General features: G+C 36.6%; 2 protein-coding genes across 5 annotated transcripts; one reads left to right on the top strand and one right to left on the bottom strand.

Moving 5' to 3' along the window:
- Window positions 1–656: 656 nt before the first annotated feature.
- LOC107823326 (rust resistance kinase Lr10-like) lies at window positions 657–3,922 on the top strand. 2 transcript variants are annotated; one of them, XM_016649949.2, is made up of 4 exons: window positions 657–1,831; window positions 1,986–2,018; window positions 2,130–2,144; window positions 2,599–3,922. In XM_016649949.2, exons 1-4 carry the CDS (start codon window positions 1,003–1,005, stop codon window positions 3,741–3,743), a joined length of 2,022 nt encoding a protein of 673 aa, XP_016505435.1. In that variant the 5' UTR covers window positions 657–1,002; the 3' UTR covers window positions 3,744–3,922. The 2 variants fall into 2 exon arrangements, with proteins under 2 accessions (XP_016505435.1, XP_016505436.1); XM_016649950.2 differs by lacking the exon at window positions 2,130–2,144 and having other exon boundaries at window positions 658–1,831.
- A 1,446-nt stretch (window positions 3,923–5,368) lies between these two features.
- On the bottom strand, window positions 5,369–11,779 carry LOC107823327 (protein DETOXIFICATION 42-like). Of its 3 annotated transcripts, none has more exons than XM_016649951.2 (13): window positions 11,593–11,779; window positions 10,547–10,668; window positions 9,838–10,077; window positions 9,534–9,724; window positions 8,836–8,971; window positions 8,201–8,297; window positions 7,989–8,089; window positions 7,403–7,566; window positions 6,588–6,659; window positions 6,385–6,501; window positions 6,189–6,284; window positions 5,771–5,872; window positions 5,369–5,680 (listed from the first exon to the last, which is right to left on the bottom strand). In XM_016649951.2, exons 1-13 carry the CDS (start codon window positions 11,661–11,663, stop codon window positions 5,522–5,524), a joined length of 1,668 nt encoding a protein of 555 aa, XP_016505437.2. In that variant the 5' UTR covers window positions 11,664–11,779; the 3' UTR covers window positions 5,369–5,521. The 3 variants fall into 3 exon arrangements, with proteins under 3 accessions (XP_016505437.2, XP_016505438.1, XP_016505439.2); XM_016649952.2 differs by having other exon boundaries at window positions 7,454–7,566; window positions 11,593–11,778; XM_016649953.2 differs by having other exon boundaries at window positions 5,771–5,892; window positions 11,593–11,777.
- Window positions 11,780–18,474: the final 6,695 nt, after the last annotated feature.

The following is an 18,474-nucleotide window of genomic DNA, read 5'->3' as shown; positions in this document are numbered from 1 at the left end:
AAGGCATAGTTGAGCGTGATCAGGCTACAATTGAATAAATAGAAAAATTTATTTCTCATCATTAATATTCAGTCAATCTAAAATTGACAAAGAAATTGATAGAAAATTTCATATACCGTGTTGGATATTCAAATTATGAGAAGTAAGTGCAAGAGGAAAAAGATGGTCATCTCTACTAAAGACCTTAATAATCAAGCTTGTAGTTGTGCCAGTGACAAATATAAAACTTTGACAAGTCTTGCATTAATCTGTTTGAAGGGCCCGAATTTGCCCGTAACATCCAATGACAATCGACATGTACTGAGCTTAGTCCCATGCGCACAGCATTTTGCGGCGCTACTTGCACGACGCTCCCCCGTTCGTTGCCAAAAGCCAATGTTTGCCACGAGCGGTGTCACCACCAGGCGTACTACGAGCACACACGAGTATTTGCCGGTGCGGTTTGCGAACATCAGGGACGTAGCACGGACAAGCCGTGCATGCCCCCAATGCCCATGCCTTATGCCAGCGTCCCCCATACAGTCCCGCCTCTTCCTGGCAGCAAGCACCTCAGCAAGCATCTGAGGTGCCTTTCAACACCAGTATTCTGTTCTCATGTAAGGTTTGGGGAACGCATCCGAGGTGACTTTGCTGGTTGGACCAAAAGTCAATATTGATGTTTCTTTTTTGATACATTATCAAGAAAAGTGTTGCATCCATTAATGACTCTCTTTCTTTGTGAAGACTTGGACTTTTGTTTAATTTGATGACTTTGTACCGTAAACAGTATTAATAGAAGTCTTGCATCCATTAATGACTTCTCTTTCTTTGTGAAGAGTGAAGACTGATGACTTTTCATTTAGGATTTAGTGACTTCATTTCTTTCTTTTGCAACAGCATAATTGGTATTTTGTGGGCCAAGAAAAGGAGGGGGATGAAAAATTTATCTTCTTGACTACTACTTGCAGTGTTTGGCACCAGCACTGAAAAGGGAAAAACCCAAAAAGAAACACACAGTTAACCATGAAAATGTCTGGAGGAACCAAGTTTCTTTCAGTTCTTACAATCCTCATCTTCTTACAGCTCTCTGACACCCCATTTGCCGAACAGAACCAGCAGTGTGCACCTTCTAGTTGTGGGCATATTAAGAACATCAGCTACCCCTTTCGATTGAAAACTGATCCAAAGCACTGTGGCGACGAAAACTATGAATTAAGCTGCAAAGGAAATCGCATCATATTCACGATATTTACTGAAAATTTGAATGGGTCTCGGAACTACTATGTGCAATCCATCAATTACGATAACTCCACTATCCGCCTTGTAGATCCTGGTATAAGAGAACAAGTTGTTTGCTCTCTTCCGCAGCATTCAACTACATATGACACTTTCCCTTCTCAATTTAATTTTTTTAAAAGTGTTGGTTCTGATGGTTCTTATGCTCCTTTAGCTGTGCGGCCAATCACTATTTTCAGCTGTCCATTTGCCATGAATTCTCCTGCCTTTGTGGAAATCACTAATTGTCTCAACAGGAGTGATGCTTCCAATGTTTCTTCCAAGGGACACACGTATGCAGCTACGGGAAACCTATATCCATCTGATTTGGGAGTGGGATGTAGTGTAAACCTCATGTCACTGACTTCACGGCCTACTATTGATGATGCAAATGTTTATATTTCAATCTTAGAGCTGCATAATGCTTTGGCGTATGGTTTTGAACTTTCATGGTTTAGTGTTTACTGTAACAACTGCCCCAATATATATGAATGCGTAGGTGAAAATTCAAGGAATGTTCGCTGTCTGGATTACACCTGCACGGTTTACAATTTTCATTTCTTCAAAACTTCATGTGGTAAGAATATTCCTGATGTCTTGCCAGAACTTAAGACGTTTTTAGCATTTTTCTATGTAATCTGTAAAGGTCTCTCTCATTCATTTTCTCACCCTCTCTCTCTATTTTGTTTTTGGGGGTTCCTGGATATGCTCTTTGAACAAACACAATCAAGTTACTCCAAGACATCTTCACCTCGTTCTTGAAAGTAAGAACTCGTTCTAGTGTCAATTCTGGTTGTATACATGCTAGGATTATATAAACGGTAAACAGTAGCAAGTGAGATTAACTGTGTTATTAATTGTTGGTGTTCTTGCAGGCTTCATTCCACTTGGTAAGCCACATCTGTTGTCTTTAAAATTTATTATTGATTCTTAAGAAGAGAAGAACTGAACTATAGACCGCTCGACTTGAAATCAATTTAAACTAACACAGACTGAATTCCTTTTTATTGACACTGTTTCATTTCATATGATAAATCTTGATAAAATTATCATTTAATTTATATGTTATATTATGGATAGTAATAATAAAAATAGAAAAGTAAATCCCAGTTTATGTTGTGTACTCACCCTTTTAGTCTATACCAATAAGAATGTTATTTTCTTATTTAAAAGACAATTTAACTTTAAACTTCTCATTTTATCATTAATTAATTTTTTTAAAGCGACAAAATTTCTATGATTCGTTTTATATCAGAAATTCAAAAGTCTTTCTTTCTAATCTAAATATTGTGAGCAGTCAAACACTGCCACACAAAAGTCTTACTTTATGATGGCTGTACACAGGGCTTAGCCTTTTGGCAAGAATGGTACTATTCCCATGCATATTTGTGTTTCTAATGATTGAATTACGAAGAAGGCATATGTCGATCTTTGATGCAATTGAAAGTTTCCTGCATAATAGAAACAATTTCATGCCCATTCGATACCCCTACTCCAGCATAAGGAAGATGACTGGGAATTTCAAAGAGAAATTAGGCCAAGGAGGTTATGGTTCAGTATATAAAGGCAAGCTCCGAAGTGGTCCTGATGTTGCAATGAAGATCTTGACCAAGCCCAAAGCTGATGGGCAAGACTTCATCAACGAGGTTGCCACAATCGGGAGGATTCATCATGTTAACGTGGTACAACTTATTGGCTATTGTGCTGAGAGATCTAAACGTGCCCTCGTATATGACTTCATGCCCAATGGATCACTTGACAAGTACATCACACCCCGAGAAGGAGGAACTCTACTAAGCTGGCAAAGAAAGTCTGAAATTGCTCTTGGAGTTGCTCGAGGTATTGAATATTTACATCGAGGTTGTGACATACAAATTCTACATTTTGACATCAAGCCGCATAATATACTTTTGGATGAGAATTTCGTTCCAAAAATATCTGACTTTGGTCTTGCCAAATTATACCCAACGGATAACAGCATCATTACTCTAACAGCAGCAAGGGGAACAATTGGATATGTAGCTCCAGAATTGATCAACAGAAGCATTGGTCCCGTATCTTATAAGGCAGATGTTTATAGCTTTGGAATGCTACTAATTGAGATGGCAGGCATGAAAAGTAACTCGGCAGCAAGAGAGGATATGTCAAGCCAGTATTTCCCACATTGGATCTATGATCAAATCGACAAGGAAAAGGAAATTGAAGTACTAGACGAGACGCATGATGATGAAAAGAAGATTATAAAGAAGCTGACTTTAGTTGCCTTGTGGTGCATACAAATGAATCCACTTGATCGTCCCTCGATGACTAAAGTAGTTGAAATGCTTGAAGGTGAATTACAAGCTTTGCAAATGCCTCCTAGGCCTTCTGAATCGCTGCAACCAACTTCACTGGAATTCAATCTAAGTTCTTCAATGAGTTCAACTGAGTCAGTGAAGCTGCTCGAGAGTTGTTCTGATTCTGCATTAATAGATGTAATTATTGGTTGACATGTGAGTACCACAAACTGTAACTTCACATTATGTAATACCTGTGCTCTATCTTTATTGTAACTTTCTATTTGTCTTTTATGCCTTTATGTGTAATGAACATGGTTTTTGCAAAATAGAGTAATGGGAGTTGTAAAAGAAACTGTGGCTTTTACTATGACTTATTGTTCAGTCTCCCCATATTGTTTCTCTTACTATGAAAGGATGTACCAGAATTATCTTTTCAGAAATGTGCAAATAGCAGGGGTGATTGACAGGAATGGCCCAAGGGGTTGGTCTTTAAATATTGTCACCCTTTTTGAATGTATTTACAAAAAAATCTCGAGACCCGCGTAGCTCTTAGGGATTTCTCTACCGGATCAGTTGAGTTTATGCTATATTTATTTTACCTAATTGTTCACAAGCTCTACCCGGTTGACATTATTTTGTGATTGTTCGTTCACCAAACTCAACCAGATCGGCGTAATTTTGTGTTATCCGCAGTCGACCTATTTGTTAAATTATTCATCAAAGTCTACCCGATACGCATAATTTTTATGTGCAACCACCCCAAATCTGCTCGGAATGATCTCAAATTAAAACAAAGCCTTCAAATTCTAGCACAAACGATTCCTAGTCACCAATTTTTTCAAATAACTTCAAATCAAGAAGACTCACTTTATCTTCTTGAGTTGCAATTTGCCTATTTGTCAAATCTTCTTGTCTCAGTTTAGGAAAGTTTGTTTTTTTTTGAACTTTTGAAGTCAACAAGGAATTCACTAGAGTTTTTTTTCCCATTTTAAATGTGATTTGTGCCTGGCCTGATCACTTTTATGACACTAATCAACTCCTAAAGTATAACTTTCAAAGTTAAAAATACCTATAGGTGCCAGGGGTCAGGTTATTGATGTGAGGTGGATCCAGAAAAGGGGTGCTTCTAGTCTAAGTTGCTCGGACTCGGGTGTTGGTGTCTGATACGGGTGCGGATCTAGAGGTTGGATCCTTCATGGTCTAAGTTTTAAGATTCGGGGGTACGGATTTAAGTACGGATACGGGTGCGGGGATTCGGTTAAAAATACTTCAAATATCTAAAAATAGAGTTATAAAATTATGTCTATATTACGAGACATTATGAGAAAACTTACCAGGTAATCCGAGAAGGAGAAAATATTAATCAACTAGAGAATCCGAGAAGGTGATAAAAGGAAAAGGACTAACACAGAAATTTCTATATACAAGATATTTCATTTTCTTCAATTTACCCTAATTTTTATTTTGATTTCAAAAATTATTGTATTTGTCCCGAATTTTTCTGTCGAATTTGGTCAAAGTACCCAAAGTCGGTTGACCATATCCGGTATGAATCCCACACGACACGGCACCGAAAGTGAAGAGTCTGAGCAACTTAGGTTCTAGTTATAAACCCGAAGCGATTCATACCATGTGCTCAGTGTGCTTTCAGCCTTCCACCGTAACTTATCATTCCCCTGTCTTATTTTGAGTATAAAGAGTGTTTATTTTTTTGTACAAGCTAGAGCTTACAACAAATTATGTGAATGACAAAATGTAAAAGTTAATGGCATTGTAATGAGAAAGATGTTAAATTTCTTAGTGTTTCAAAAAAAATTTGTGTTGGAGGAACTTGGTTTGCTTCGAGGGAAAATAAACAAAATGATTGCATTTACTAGTGTTGATTGAATTAAATGAAATGGATGGAAAAGAGCACTGTGTACATATACATTGTTTTTCCTATTTTCTCAAACTACAAAAGAGTACATACACCAATGAATAAAATTGCCTTATAAGGTCTCTCCTATGCTTCTTTGGTCCTTATAAAGAATTTCAGGTTTCTGTACAAATTTACTGTATGGAAGTGCGCGTGTTTCTATAATAATTAGTAGTCTAACAGAGACTTTCAGCTCCTGAGGAACTTCCAGGGTCCAGTTCCAGTGCCTATCCTGCAAATGGTGAAGCAGAAAATAAACAAATTATGCTTCTGCATTCGTGTGGTCGCTTGAATCTGCATTATTTAGGATGCTGATGCTTACCTCCCGAAGCCAGCTAAAGCTCTTAGGCTCATATATATGGTTAGAGCTATCCAAATTCCAATAAGTCCAAAACTTGATGATAGAATGAGCAACAACACTATGCTGAAAATAGCCACTGTAAGCTGAAGATCGAATAATTCTTGTTAATAACTGTTATACTTTCATCCGGATAATTTAAAAAAATTGTAATATTCTCGGATCATCGCGAAAAAAGATTTTTATCTTCGAGAGGGTCCTTCTCTATTTGGAATATTTTTATCTTCGAGTTGAGACTAATATTGTTATGCTACAATCTTTAACAATATAGAAGAAAAGTTTTATATCTGTCGTTTTTTTGTTGAAACTTGTGGACCATTTTGAGCATAGTATGTTTATTATGAGTTGACAGAAAGAAACGAATATGTCATTGTCAGCTTACCATTGAGTATGCAGAATATGCAAAGTCAGCTGCGCCAAAGTTTACACCGTCAAAGACAAAGGCGAGGCAATTGATTGGTTGAGTTGCTGCGACGAACTGAAATTGGAAGAATTGGTAAATGGTAAGTTCTAAACCAAGTCTTTCACTGTGAAAGATTTGTAAGTGTATGAATGACATGTTTATAGATGGTGATTACCGGAATACCAATGCCAATTAGGTGTAGGACATCGACGTCTTTTGTAAATACTCTTGCTCCATAGTGTAAACAAACTCCAAGTGTAAGTGCTAGTATCAACCCTAGAACTACTCCCAACTGCACGTTTCAAGAACTCGACCGTTACTAGCTCATTTGCTACTGGAAATATATGTGAATTCCGTGTTATTGAACAACATTAGTACCTGTAACACCCTTGATGCTGTTGCAGTACACCTAGTGAAGTCCTCTTGAGCAAATGCACTTGCTAGTATTGCCTGAAAAGGGAAAGGAACATTGAATTTTTGAAGTTTGTTCACATATGCTTTCGCGTGGTGGTGAATATGAAAGTACAAATGTGTTTCGTTCGAGATATTTAAAACAATATGATGGACATATGTAAAGATCCTCAACTTTGAGTAGTTATTATTCTATACACATTGTCTCTGAGAAAAGAATCCCTCTTACTGGTTTCTGATTCACAAAATTAACCTTCAAAATAAATTGTTAACTGACAATTTTGTTCCAAACTGTGCTGCAAGCTAACTTCCTAAAATGCCACCCAAGGAGCCAAGCATTGTTGATTTTGGGAGCAAATAATTTCCTTTCTTCTATTTTAGTAGCTACAAGTCTTTATGGCCGGAGCTAGAATGCGGAATATGCAGAGGCAGACGCAGGATTTGAAGGTTGTGGGTGCACTTTTGAATTCAACCAAAATTTACTTTGCATATAGGGTGCCCACTACTAATATATCACTATTTTCTAAAGGCATATACATGTATACATCGAATTTTTGCCGAACTTTACGGGTGCCGGTGACCCCTCTTTATATAGCATAGGTCTGCCTATGGGAATATGAGTTTGGCCGAAGCCAGTAGCTTTGGTCCAAACCGTATGCTTGTCTTAAAAAATTTATTGAATATGTACAAATTGTTAATTTAGAACCAATAACTTAAACGTATGTTCGTTTAGTCTATCTGAGACAGGCGAAAAGATGTTGGTACGAGAAATCATATCTCACCTGACCCGCAACAGCCAACCCATCAGCTAAAAGAGATGTAGCTAGCCAAACCTGCAAGCAGACTTGAAATGCAGCCATTTGTGTGGCTCCTAATCTTGCAGCCAAAGATGCAGCTAATGTTACACAGAATGTCACTGCTATTACCCTCACTAACAATAGGAAGCCTGAAATTAGGACGAAAAAAGAAAAAGCGATCAAAAAAATCAGTTAACATAGTCATCAGAGTACCCCATCGTAAACACATGCATTGACCATAGTATCACATGTAAGAAATCATGTTTCTTTGATGATTTTGTGCTGAACATGTAGTATAAGAGATCTTTGGTATTCTCATGGGAAGATCCTCTCGGACTAGCGCCAGTATTTCTTGTCGAAATTCTAGTGTTTTATCATATATTTTAAGGAGTTTGGATTAATTTGACACTTGGTAATAAGGAATCAGTGAACAATATAACTTGGAAAGAAAGCAAACATTGCTTATTTTGATAAAATAAGAATGTGATTTAAGAAATTCCAGAGCCTCATTTGACAAATATGGAGCTGGTTTAAAATAACTTTAGTAATTTACAGCATCGGAGATCCTCACCGTTTGTAAGAAATCGAGCAAATTGAAGATATTTGAGACTAGGAGGTACAAGATCAACCTTTTCCATTAGTCTCCAAAACAGTATAACTGAAATTAGGTACCTGTAATACCAATTCAAATAAGAATATATGTCTCAGCATTTCCAAAAAATCTTATCAGTGAAACTGTTGCCTCACAATCTTATCTTTAAGTAGAGATTAGAATCTACTCACTGAGAAATTACATGAGCAATTGCAGCACCTCGGACACCAAGATGGAAAACAAACATGAATATCGGGTCCAAAATAATATTTGCCAAATCTCCAGCCACTGTATGATGTCAAAAAAACAGAAACAGAAACAGAAAAAACTGAGTCAACTTCAATTCACCTCTTCAACAACAACAACAAACCTACAAGTGGAGTTTGAAGAGGGTAGTGTGTACACAGTCTTACCTCTACCTTGTGAAGGTAGAGAGGCTGTTTTGGATAGACCCTCGACATAGGGGAGGCATAGTCACATCACTTGTTGAAAAGAAAACAATATTGTACAAACCATGGAAAGGAAACAGTAACACGACATATTACCAACAACAATAGGATAACAAGAAAACTGAAGCAAAAGAAATAACTGGTAATAATACAGGTCGAGGTATATGAAAATATGAGTATACTACTAATCTTACAGGTAAGAGAAGGATACGCTCGCGACTTCCTACTAGCCTTCTACCCTAATTCTCGATCTCCACACCTTCAACTCAATTCACCTTTTCCTAGTTCTTAAATGAAATAGAGTTTCTTTTTTAAACTGGAATTTTGATTTGTCCATTATGGAAGTTTGATTCTGTCACATATTCTTAATTGCTTACCAGTTGCAAATAATGGAGTTTTTGTGTCTTTAAATCCTCGAAATACTCCTTGCATTGCTAATGAGAGGAGAACTGCTGGTGCACCAAGTGACCTCAATCTCAGGTAATCTTCTGCTGGTTTTGACATAGCTGAGCCCTGTAAAATTATCACATATAACCAGAAATTAAAACTATGAGAGCCTCTCAACCCCCTTCACCAATTGCCGCAAAAAGGAAAAGCGAAAGAAAATAGTCTAGTGGTCAATGAAACGGATTGAGAACCATCAGGTTCAAATTCCAGCGGAGACAAAAACACCAGGTGATTTCTTCCCATCTGTCCAAGCTGAACAGAGTTACCTGGTACCTGTACTAGTGGGAATAACAGGTATCCAGTGAAATTAGTCGAAGTGTGGGCAAGCTGCCTCGGACACCACGATTACAACAACATATCCAGTATTAATCCCACAAGTGGGGTATGGGGAGAGTAGTGTGTACGCACACCTTAGCCCTACCTCATGGAGGTAGAGAGGCTATTTCTCAAGACCCTCGGCTCAAGGACAAAATGAAAAGGAGAAGTAGCTATTAGCACGATTATCAAAAAGAAAAGGCAAAAAAAAAATGGCACCAACAGCTGGGAGCAGGATACAAGAATTTGTATTCCATTGGAAAAAAAAAGAGATATTTCTCTCCCTCTCCTGTTTATGCAGAGATCAACTTACAGGTTTGATTCCCATGAACTTTAATAAAGGCTTTGCTCCAGCAATTAGAAATGCTGCTTGGATGATGCCAAGGACGGCGCCAATAATTAATGCAGCCGAGGCAGATGGAATGTGCCTCTTTTCGGGCTTAGGCTTCACAACCTCAAAGCTAGAAGCCATCTTTACGGACTTGCATACACTCCCTGTAGAATCTGCAGGTAAAAGAAAAGATAGTGTCATTATCAAAAGCACAAGGAACTTGCACGTCCATCGTTCTTGAGTGTGTAACGAGAACCTGAGCCTGGATTTTCATTTTTCGACATACCATTTTTAGGTATCAGGCTTTTGCTTTCACTGTTTGATGGTGAATCAGTATCCATTGCTTCAGCATCTCCTTCATTTTGTTCCTTGATCTTATCATTTTGCAGGTCCTGGCTTGCTTTCGTGATGGTATCTTCCTCAGCGACGAAAGAAGTTGTTACACTGACCAGGGGAAATATTGCAATCTTTGATGCTTGATTGAATACAGCAATTGAAACTCCCACAGCAGCCTGCTCAATTGGACCTGTGTCGATAAATGTAGAGTTTATGTTGATGATTCGAAACCTGTTTTGCTTAATGATCAACCTAGTTGATAACTATGACCTATGATCACCACTTTTTGTGTTGAGCTTAATTACTTCTTGACACTGACAGCGAAAAAGAATTTTTACACTATCAGATCATCGAAATGATAACGACAGTTAGATGTCCGTAAAAGGTGCAATTAATAACCTGAAAATAAGACAGATCACATAATATAAAATTTCTTTACACTAAAAAGGGCAGCCCGGTGCACTAAGCTCCTGCTATGCGCGGGGTTCGGGGAAGGGCCGGACCACAAGGGTCTATTGTAGCTTACCCTGCATTTCTGCAAGAGGCTATTTCCACGGCTCGAACCCGTGACCTTCGTGACCTCCTGGTCACATGGCAGCATATTTACCAGTTACGTTAATGAATGGAATACATTGAAATTGAAATTGTGAAGTTGATACCTATATGGCCAATGAATGCTGTATCAACCAGAGATGCAACAGGATCTGCTGTCAAAGCTAGTGCCGCAGGTAGGGCTATTCTTGCTATTTCATGGCCAAGCTCATCCAATTTAAATATTGATCTGCTCCCAAAAAAAAAAAAAAAAAAAAAAAAATTAAAAAACAATTAGAAGGGAAAATCTTGTTTACTTTGACACTCAAGAAACTTTCATCTCCTACTCCATTACAACTTACTCTCCATGTATATCAGAGGTGGCTTTACATACAGATTTTCAATTAATTTTGGAAAAGCAGAGGGCTCTTACAAATGCAGTCAATTCTTATTAGACTACTTTTCTTGTAAATGTAAATTCATTTCCGAAAAGAGTTTAAATTATATACACTATGAGGATAAGAAATCTTTTTACACTATTAGTTCGCCCAAATGATATTTACAGGTAAACCTCCTTAAAATATGAGATTTGTAATCTTGAAAATAAGGCAATCTACAGCCTACTACAACAGTATTTTTTTATTTATTTGTAGGTTTCTCTACTTTTCCGAGGGCCTTTGTTTAGCAAGGTGCTCTCCTTTATTTGAATACCCACCTACGGCTTTGATTGTTATTACTTTTCAGGAACTATGATGTCATTCCTTGCGGTAACAACTGGAATATTACAGAATGATCTAAAGAGGGTCACTGAACCTTGTGAAGAAAGTAATGTATAAAATAAATTGAGAGCTTCCTGCCATACAAAGACAAGTTCTGAATTTGGTTCAAGGTTCCTATTCTCTATATTTCTTCGTAAAGTAGAAATTTTTCAAGGTTACTCTTGGCCGAATCTAACGGAATTTTCTTATAAGCAGACCAACTCTGTTCAAGAAGGTAAAGGTGACCTGATGATGTGACATATGCTATGGTGTATATAACTTAATACTTTCCAGGAAATATTTTCTTAGGCTCCTTGAAGGAAAGAAATGACAATCTTAAAGTTCTTGCACATTTCAGATTGATAAGTTGATGACCAAGAAAATAAAAAGTAAAAGGCAAAAACTTTAACAAGTACCTTATATCTCTAAAGAATATGGATACTGGGCTTTTAATATTCTCTGTACATGGAACTTCTTTCTCGGCCATTCTTGTACACTGAAAATGGAAAATAACCAATACAAAATATATGAGATTACCAACTATCTGCTTAAAACTATAGTATCACACATTTCCTAGAATACTGAAGTCACCAACTTGAGGTTAACATGAGTCCAGATAGTACTTCAAGAGGATACAACCTGCCTTGGATGTCTTACTTCAGTCACTTTGTTTAAATTATTCACATCTGTATTTGTGCTTTAGTTTCCATCATACCTCTCTATAACAACATACCTATATATCAGTCATTCACTATAAAAATCAAGTTTTCTTCAATAACAACAAGTTTTCTTCACTATAAAACCAATTTTTAAGTTATATTTTACCTCTCGATAACAACTTTTTACTTATAACAACAATGGTTATATTTATATCAGAACTCTCTTTGTAAAATTATCCCTCTATAAAAGCCAAATAGAATCTTTAAGATTACTAATAATAATTCTAAAAATATGCACATAATCTTTTCCATTAAATAAAGTGTCTATCTTGGATAAGATAAAAAATTTGAAGATTTGCACATGATATCTTTTTCATTGGAAAAATTCCAAAAAATATTAAAATAGAAAATTTAACTGTTAAACTCTTAGATTGTCTTCAAGGAAAAATCATTAGATACCTTTTTGCTGAAAATTTGGACACGAATCTTCGCTCATTCAAGCGTCGCTAGTAAGAGAATGAAATCTACGTGACAAGCTACAATTATAAAATTCTTCCATCAATCTTGAAAGAATTTATTTTTTAGGTAGCTTTAAAATGTTTGCCTTAGAGTTTAATCTTTATACTTTTATTTATGAATTTATTAATAATGTATTAACTTTCTTCAATATTTAACTACTGAGCATAAAAAAAATTGGATAATTTTTATCTATAATATCCAAAATATATTATAAATTAAAGTCAAATACTGTTATAAAACAGTCATTCACTATAAAAAACAAAAAATATTGGAACAAATGAGTTTGTTATACATAGGGTTGACATATGCAAACAAAATTTCTTTCGAAGAATAGGTCTAACAACCCCATCGAATTAGGAGGAGAAAATAAGAAACCATACAAGGGCGAGTCCAGAATTGAACTGTTGAGGTGCATTTTGGATTAAAGCCTATAGGAACAAATCGTGAGGCCCAAAAGAAGCGGGTTAGAACAACGAATACCTTGTCAGTTCAGTCTGGCCGTAACATTAGGTATAGAGCAAAAAGGTTCAGATATTTGTTGAGATATCAGAACATTTTTTCAGAAATGTTTTTAAAACATTGTTTGATTATAAAAAGTGATCAGTTTTGGGACAGTTTTTGAAGATGAATTTTTTAACTTCCAAAAAATATTTTTTATCTCATCTTCATTTTTTTTTTTTTTAAGTTTTAACCAAATTTATGTTCAAACGCTAACTTAGTTCTAGAGATCGAAGTTGATTGAGAATTTCTCTGAATGAACATGAATTCAGATAGGATGGAATAAACTTCGCTAGGTTTAGAAGCCAGAGAAAACATAATTGCATTTTTGGTTTCTCCAGATTAAATGAACCAAATAAAAATATACATATATTTTCAATCTCAAGAAATTGATTTGGGCCGAGGGTCTACCGGAAACAGCTTCTTTGGTAAAAATAGCACGGTATAGTCAGTTTTCGGATTGGTCATTCAAAAATAGCCAGCGTTTACGAAGTCAATGAAAAATAGTCACTATTTTGCTGCAACAGAGACCGGTCCAGCATAATATACTGGAGTTCGGTGCACTTGTGTATGAATTCCAGCATATTATGCTGGACCGGTATACTTTGCTGACTCCAGTATAATATACTGGAGACTGGAGCACCGGTACTCCAAACTCCAGTATATTATACAGGACAATTATACTTGCTGGAACTCCAGTATATTATGCTGGAGTTCTAGTGTACTTATGATGGAACTCCATCATATTATGCTGGAGTTCCAGCATACTTATCTTGGAACTCCAGTATAATATGCTGGAGTTCAAGCATAGTTATGCTGGAACTCTAGTATAATATACTGGCGTATTTTCCGGGTTTTGAACAATGTTTTCACTCAAATTTATCTTTACATAAATAGTGGCTAAATTTCGATTACTTTTGAAACTGGGCTATTTTTGAACGACCAGTTGTAAATTTGGCTATTTTTTAATTTCTCCCACCTTTTTGCCTTCTTGAAGGTAGATGCAAGGTCTGTATACACTCTACCCTCCCCAGACCTATTTGAGGGATTACACTGGGTTGTTGCTCAAGTAATTGACAAACTTTAACGCCAAAAAGAAAGGACATCCTAAACTCTATTTGAGGAAAAAAAAAAGGATTTCCCCTCGTAAGAACTTCAATTGTCTCCATTTGAGGACAAAAAATCAGGAAATGTGAAACGTGCAAATAAGTAAGTAATCTTTTTGACATTACAATTTCTATCATTACCTCTTTTATGACGACAGTTCATTCTGGTTCGATCGACAGGTTGTGTTGTTCTCGTAAGATATGAATAGATGAGCAAAAATCAACCTAAAAAAATAGAATTTGATGCATCCTGGCTCGTGCGTCACCGATCTTTAGATGGTTTTTCGAATGTCATAGTGCTTACGACTGTGGTAGCTGCAACGTTTCGGAGTCTTGCTCTCTCTTCTCTCTCTTTTTTTTCCTTTGCCTTGTTACGTACAGTACCTTGAGGCAATCGTTTGTTTGTGTAAATATGGATTTTTTCACAACAAATATCTCTACGTTCTTGTATCTTTGGCTAAACGTAAAATTTGATGAGTCTGTGATAGTAATACAGGATACATATAAGGCGGGAAAAGTGGTGTTTGGCAGCTTTGTAACTGACATAAGTTTAATAATTTAAAGGTAAATCTATATGTTTTACATAACAAAAGTGGTTGTTATTCATTTTATAAAACATTGTCCTTAAAGACTTCTATAAAAACTAAATATATTTTTACTTTTTTGATGCTATACGATTACTTCGTTTTCTCTTCGATTTGATTAGTTTTTTACTACTCTTGCCGTTTCAATTAATTAGATGAGGTAGTTTGACTCGGCACAGAGTTTAAGGAGAAAAAAGAAAATTTTTGAAATGTCACACCCCGAATCTGGGCCTGGACATAACACGACACTCGGTGCCTGACTACATGTGACTAAGCAAATCAACTGGCTGGCTGAATCAACATGTGATATCATAACATACTAAATGCGGAAGATAAACTAATAGATGCTGATATATTGAAAGTCTGAATGATAAAAATCAAAGTGTGGAAACACTATACAAGTCTGAAACATGTCTATAGCTAACATTGCTAAACATAAAAAGCTTGTGACTCTGTCTAACTGTTACTCTAGTCTATGAAGCCTCTATTGAAGTGCTAAAAACACTGAATATCTGTAAATATTGAAAGACTATAAGGTAATTAATGATAATGCCCCGAAAGAACTGGGATCACCCAATAGCTGGTACGAGAATCCTAGTGCTCTGAATCGTCAACCTGTAAACCAGTACCTGCATCGTGAGATGCAGGACCCGGGAAAAAAGGGACATCGGTACATTTGAATTGCACTGGTATATAAAGCAACTGAAAGAAATAACTATAAATGCTGAAACTGAAACTAAGCTGATAACTGGGAATTGATAATTGATAACTGAAATGATAACTGATAACTGAACAGAACAAAGGAAGCAAGAATATGAATACTCCCTCTTCTGAATGATGAACAACCTGTTTATCTAAATAATCTACGGCCTCGGGCCCAATATATATGTGCAAAAGCTACGGCCTCAGGCCCAAGTATACGTATAAATAACTACGGCCTCAGGCCCAAAAATGCATAAAGCATAAACTACAACCTCAGGCTCAAGTATGCATAAAGTATATAAACTACGGCTTCAGGCCCAAATACAGGTGTTTAACATTCAGGAACTGAGAATCATACTGGAATACAGGATGCTGAAATGCTGAACCATACTGAGTCACATGATACTTGAATGTTGAATAGAGCTAGACTGAGATATGTATTCATGAACTGATTATGAAAAACTGAAACTTCAACTGTTTATGACATGCTGAGTAATCTAGACTGAGACTCATGGGCATCAAACCCAAGTCTATATTGATTATGCACTGATTTCACAATGTTTAGAATGAAAGTCATGAATGAGTTACGAAGCTAGAGAATAGAAGTTCTACGACTATTCATGGAACTAAGGCCTAATCACTTTCTGAGGAAACTAGTAATGGTCATAATAAATGGGAAGTAGGGAGAATCATAGACATTCCCAAACGTAAAGAGAGTTAGCCTCATATACCTCAATTTCGCTCCATAGTGATACTACAATGATCCACAATACTAAGAACCTTCAATCTAAAATAGCAACATCCAATGGAACCCAATATTAGTAACAAATACCATAACTTAAGCCATTTAGGCATATTATCAAACACCTTGTAGGCATAAATCTCTACATCTCATCACCATATAATTATTTCATCTAACTACCACAATTAACTTCCAAAATCATATATATGACCATCCATCCACACCCAACCAATAAAGTTCCATTAAATAAACATCTTTCAATCTCTATAATAGTTGTGTAATCAAATTGGGAACTTATGATTTCCAATCACCATACCAAGAGTTCGAATACTTATTCAAACTCATATTCCCTTAATAAATCCATACATGTAATGACCCGATTGGTCATTTTGAGCAATTGCGCCCGGTTCGACAGTTTGAGGTCAAAAGCAGCTTCACATTATGTATATTGACTTGTATGCAGGGTTGGATTCAGTTTCCGGATGAATCGGATTCGAATTGGAAAGAAGGAATATAGTTCTAGAAGCTTAAGCGGAGAGAACTTGACCAGAATTTGACTTTTGAGTAAATGGCTCCGGAATGAGTTTTGGATGATGTCAGTAGCTTCATATGGTGATTTTGGACTTGGGAGTGTGTTTGGATTTGGATCTGGAGGCCCGTAGGGTAATTTGAGGCATTTCGATAAAAGTTTGGAAAATGGAGAGGTTTAACCCATAGTTGCCTTTTGTGTTATCGAGGTCGGAATGCGATTCCGAAAGTTGGAACAGCTTTGGGACTTGCCTGCAAAATTTGGTGCCGTTTGGAGATGATTTGATGTGGTTCAGATGCTTAATTGCAATTCTAGAGGTTCTTGAAATTCATAGTGATTTTCATGCATTTGGGCATCAGATTCGTGGTTTTAGTATTGTTTGACGTGATTTGAGAGTGGGGATATGTTCATATGATGTTATGGGATGTGTTGGTACATTTGATTGAGGTTCCAGGGGCCTCGGATGAGTTTCGAGTGAGTTTTGAGCGAGTCCGGACATTTCGGAGCTTAGAAAATGGTTCTGATGCTTAAATCTTTGTTGGGGGCAGAAGTCTTACCGCTGAGGCGGAAGTTTTTCCGTTGAGGCGGTGGGATAACCGCTGAGGCGGTGGGATAACCGCTGAGACGGAAAATGATCCGCGGTCGCGGTAAGGAAGAATCCGCAGGTTCACTGGACTGACTTCGGAAACCTATATCTTTTGATTTAAAAGAAATTTGGAGATAATTAAAAAATAAAAGTTGTAGCCCTTCATGTCTAGTTTTCAGAAAGCTAATGAAATCACAATTTGGACATCTATAAAAAAGGTTATGGCTAAAATACTAAAGCATGCCACTGCAGTTAATATTTTCCGTTGTAGCGGTGAATTTACCGCGGTCAGAGGTGATGGACCGCGGTCAGCGGTGGTTACGGTCAGTGGTGATGGGAATCTGGGAGGCACACTATAAATATGAGATTTAGGGTTTTATTTCATATTTTTACCTAGAGAGCTCGGATTTTGGCAATTTTTCGAAGAGTTTTCAAGAAGTTCATCGGGGTAAGTGATTATTACTCGGATTTAGCTAATATACATTAATCCATCATTTGATTCGTGATTTGGGATGGAATTTAGGAAAAATTGTGAAATCTTTCAAAAATGTAAAATAATGATTTGAAGGACCAAATGGTATCGGAATTGGATAATTTTTGTATGGGTGAACTCGTATCAGAATGGGTATTTGATTTTTGTAAATTTTACCGGGTTCCGAGGTGCGGGCCCGAGGAGGTGACTTTTGTTGACTTTTTTGCAAATTGTACAAGAATCATAGTTTTGTTAATTGGAATTATTTTCTCTTGCACTATTTGATGTATTCTAGTCGTTTTTTGCTAGATTGAGCCGAGCGTTGATGAATTGGTAAAGGAAAAGCTAAATTGAGTATTGAATTGGCCGGATTGAGGTAAGTATCTTGCCTAACCTTGTGTGGAGGACTTCCCTTTAGGATTTGACTCTTCTATGCTAATTATAGTCCATGTATGCGAGGTGACGAGTGTGTGATCGGACTTATTTGTGAAACATTTTCCTCTAGGGTTCTTAGGTCCTTATGTTCATTATGTGGAAAGTATCCCGTCATGATTGGGTTTCCTAATTGCTTAAATTGCCTTTATATGCTCCATATGATGTTGTTAGCTTCCCTCTAATTCTTACGTGTTACTTGACCCTTAATTGCCTTAATTGAAGTGATTGCCTTCCTTATTGTTTTGATACTTCTTGATTGTGAGTTCCCTTATGACTTCGTGCAAATATGTTACATATCCATTTGTTGTGGTTACTGGTATAATTATTACGTGCTTATTATGTCTTGTTGATTTGATAAGGTTAGTGTGCTTCTTGGTTTTTGATAATAGGTGAATTTAACTATATTCAGGCCCTAAATAACCGCCTTCTTGCATAGTTTTAATAATAAAAGTGATAACAAAATGCT

The sequence above is a fragment of the Nicotiana tabacum genome, chromosome 22 (genome assembly GCF_000715075.1).
Source record: "Nicotiana tabacum cultivar K326 chromosome 22, ASM71507v2, whole genome shotgun sequence".
In the NCBI taxonomy this organism is placed as follows: Eukaryota; Viridiplantae; Streptophyta; class Magnoliopsida; order Solanales; family Solanaceae; genus Nicotiana; species Nicotiana tabacum.
Note: the sequence above shows the minus strand (reverse complement) of the source record. Positions and strands in the feature narration are given on the sequence as shown.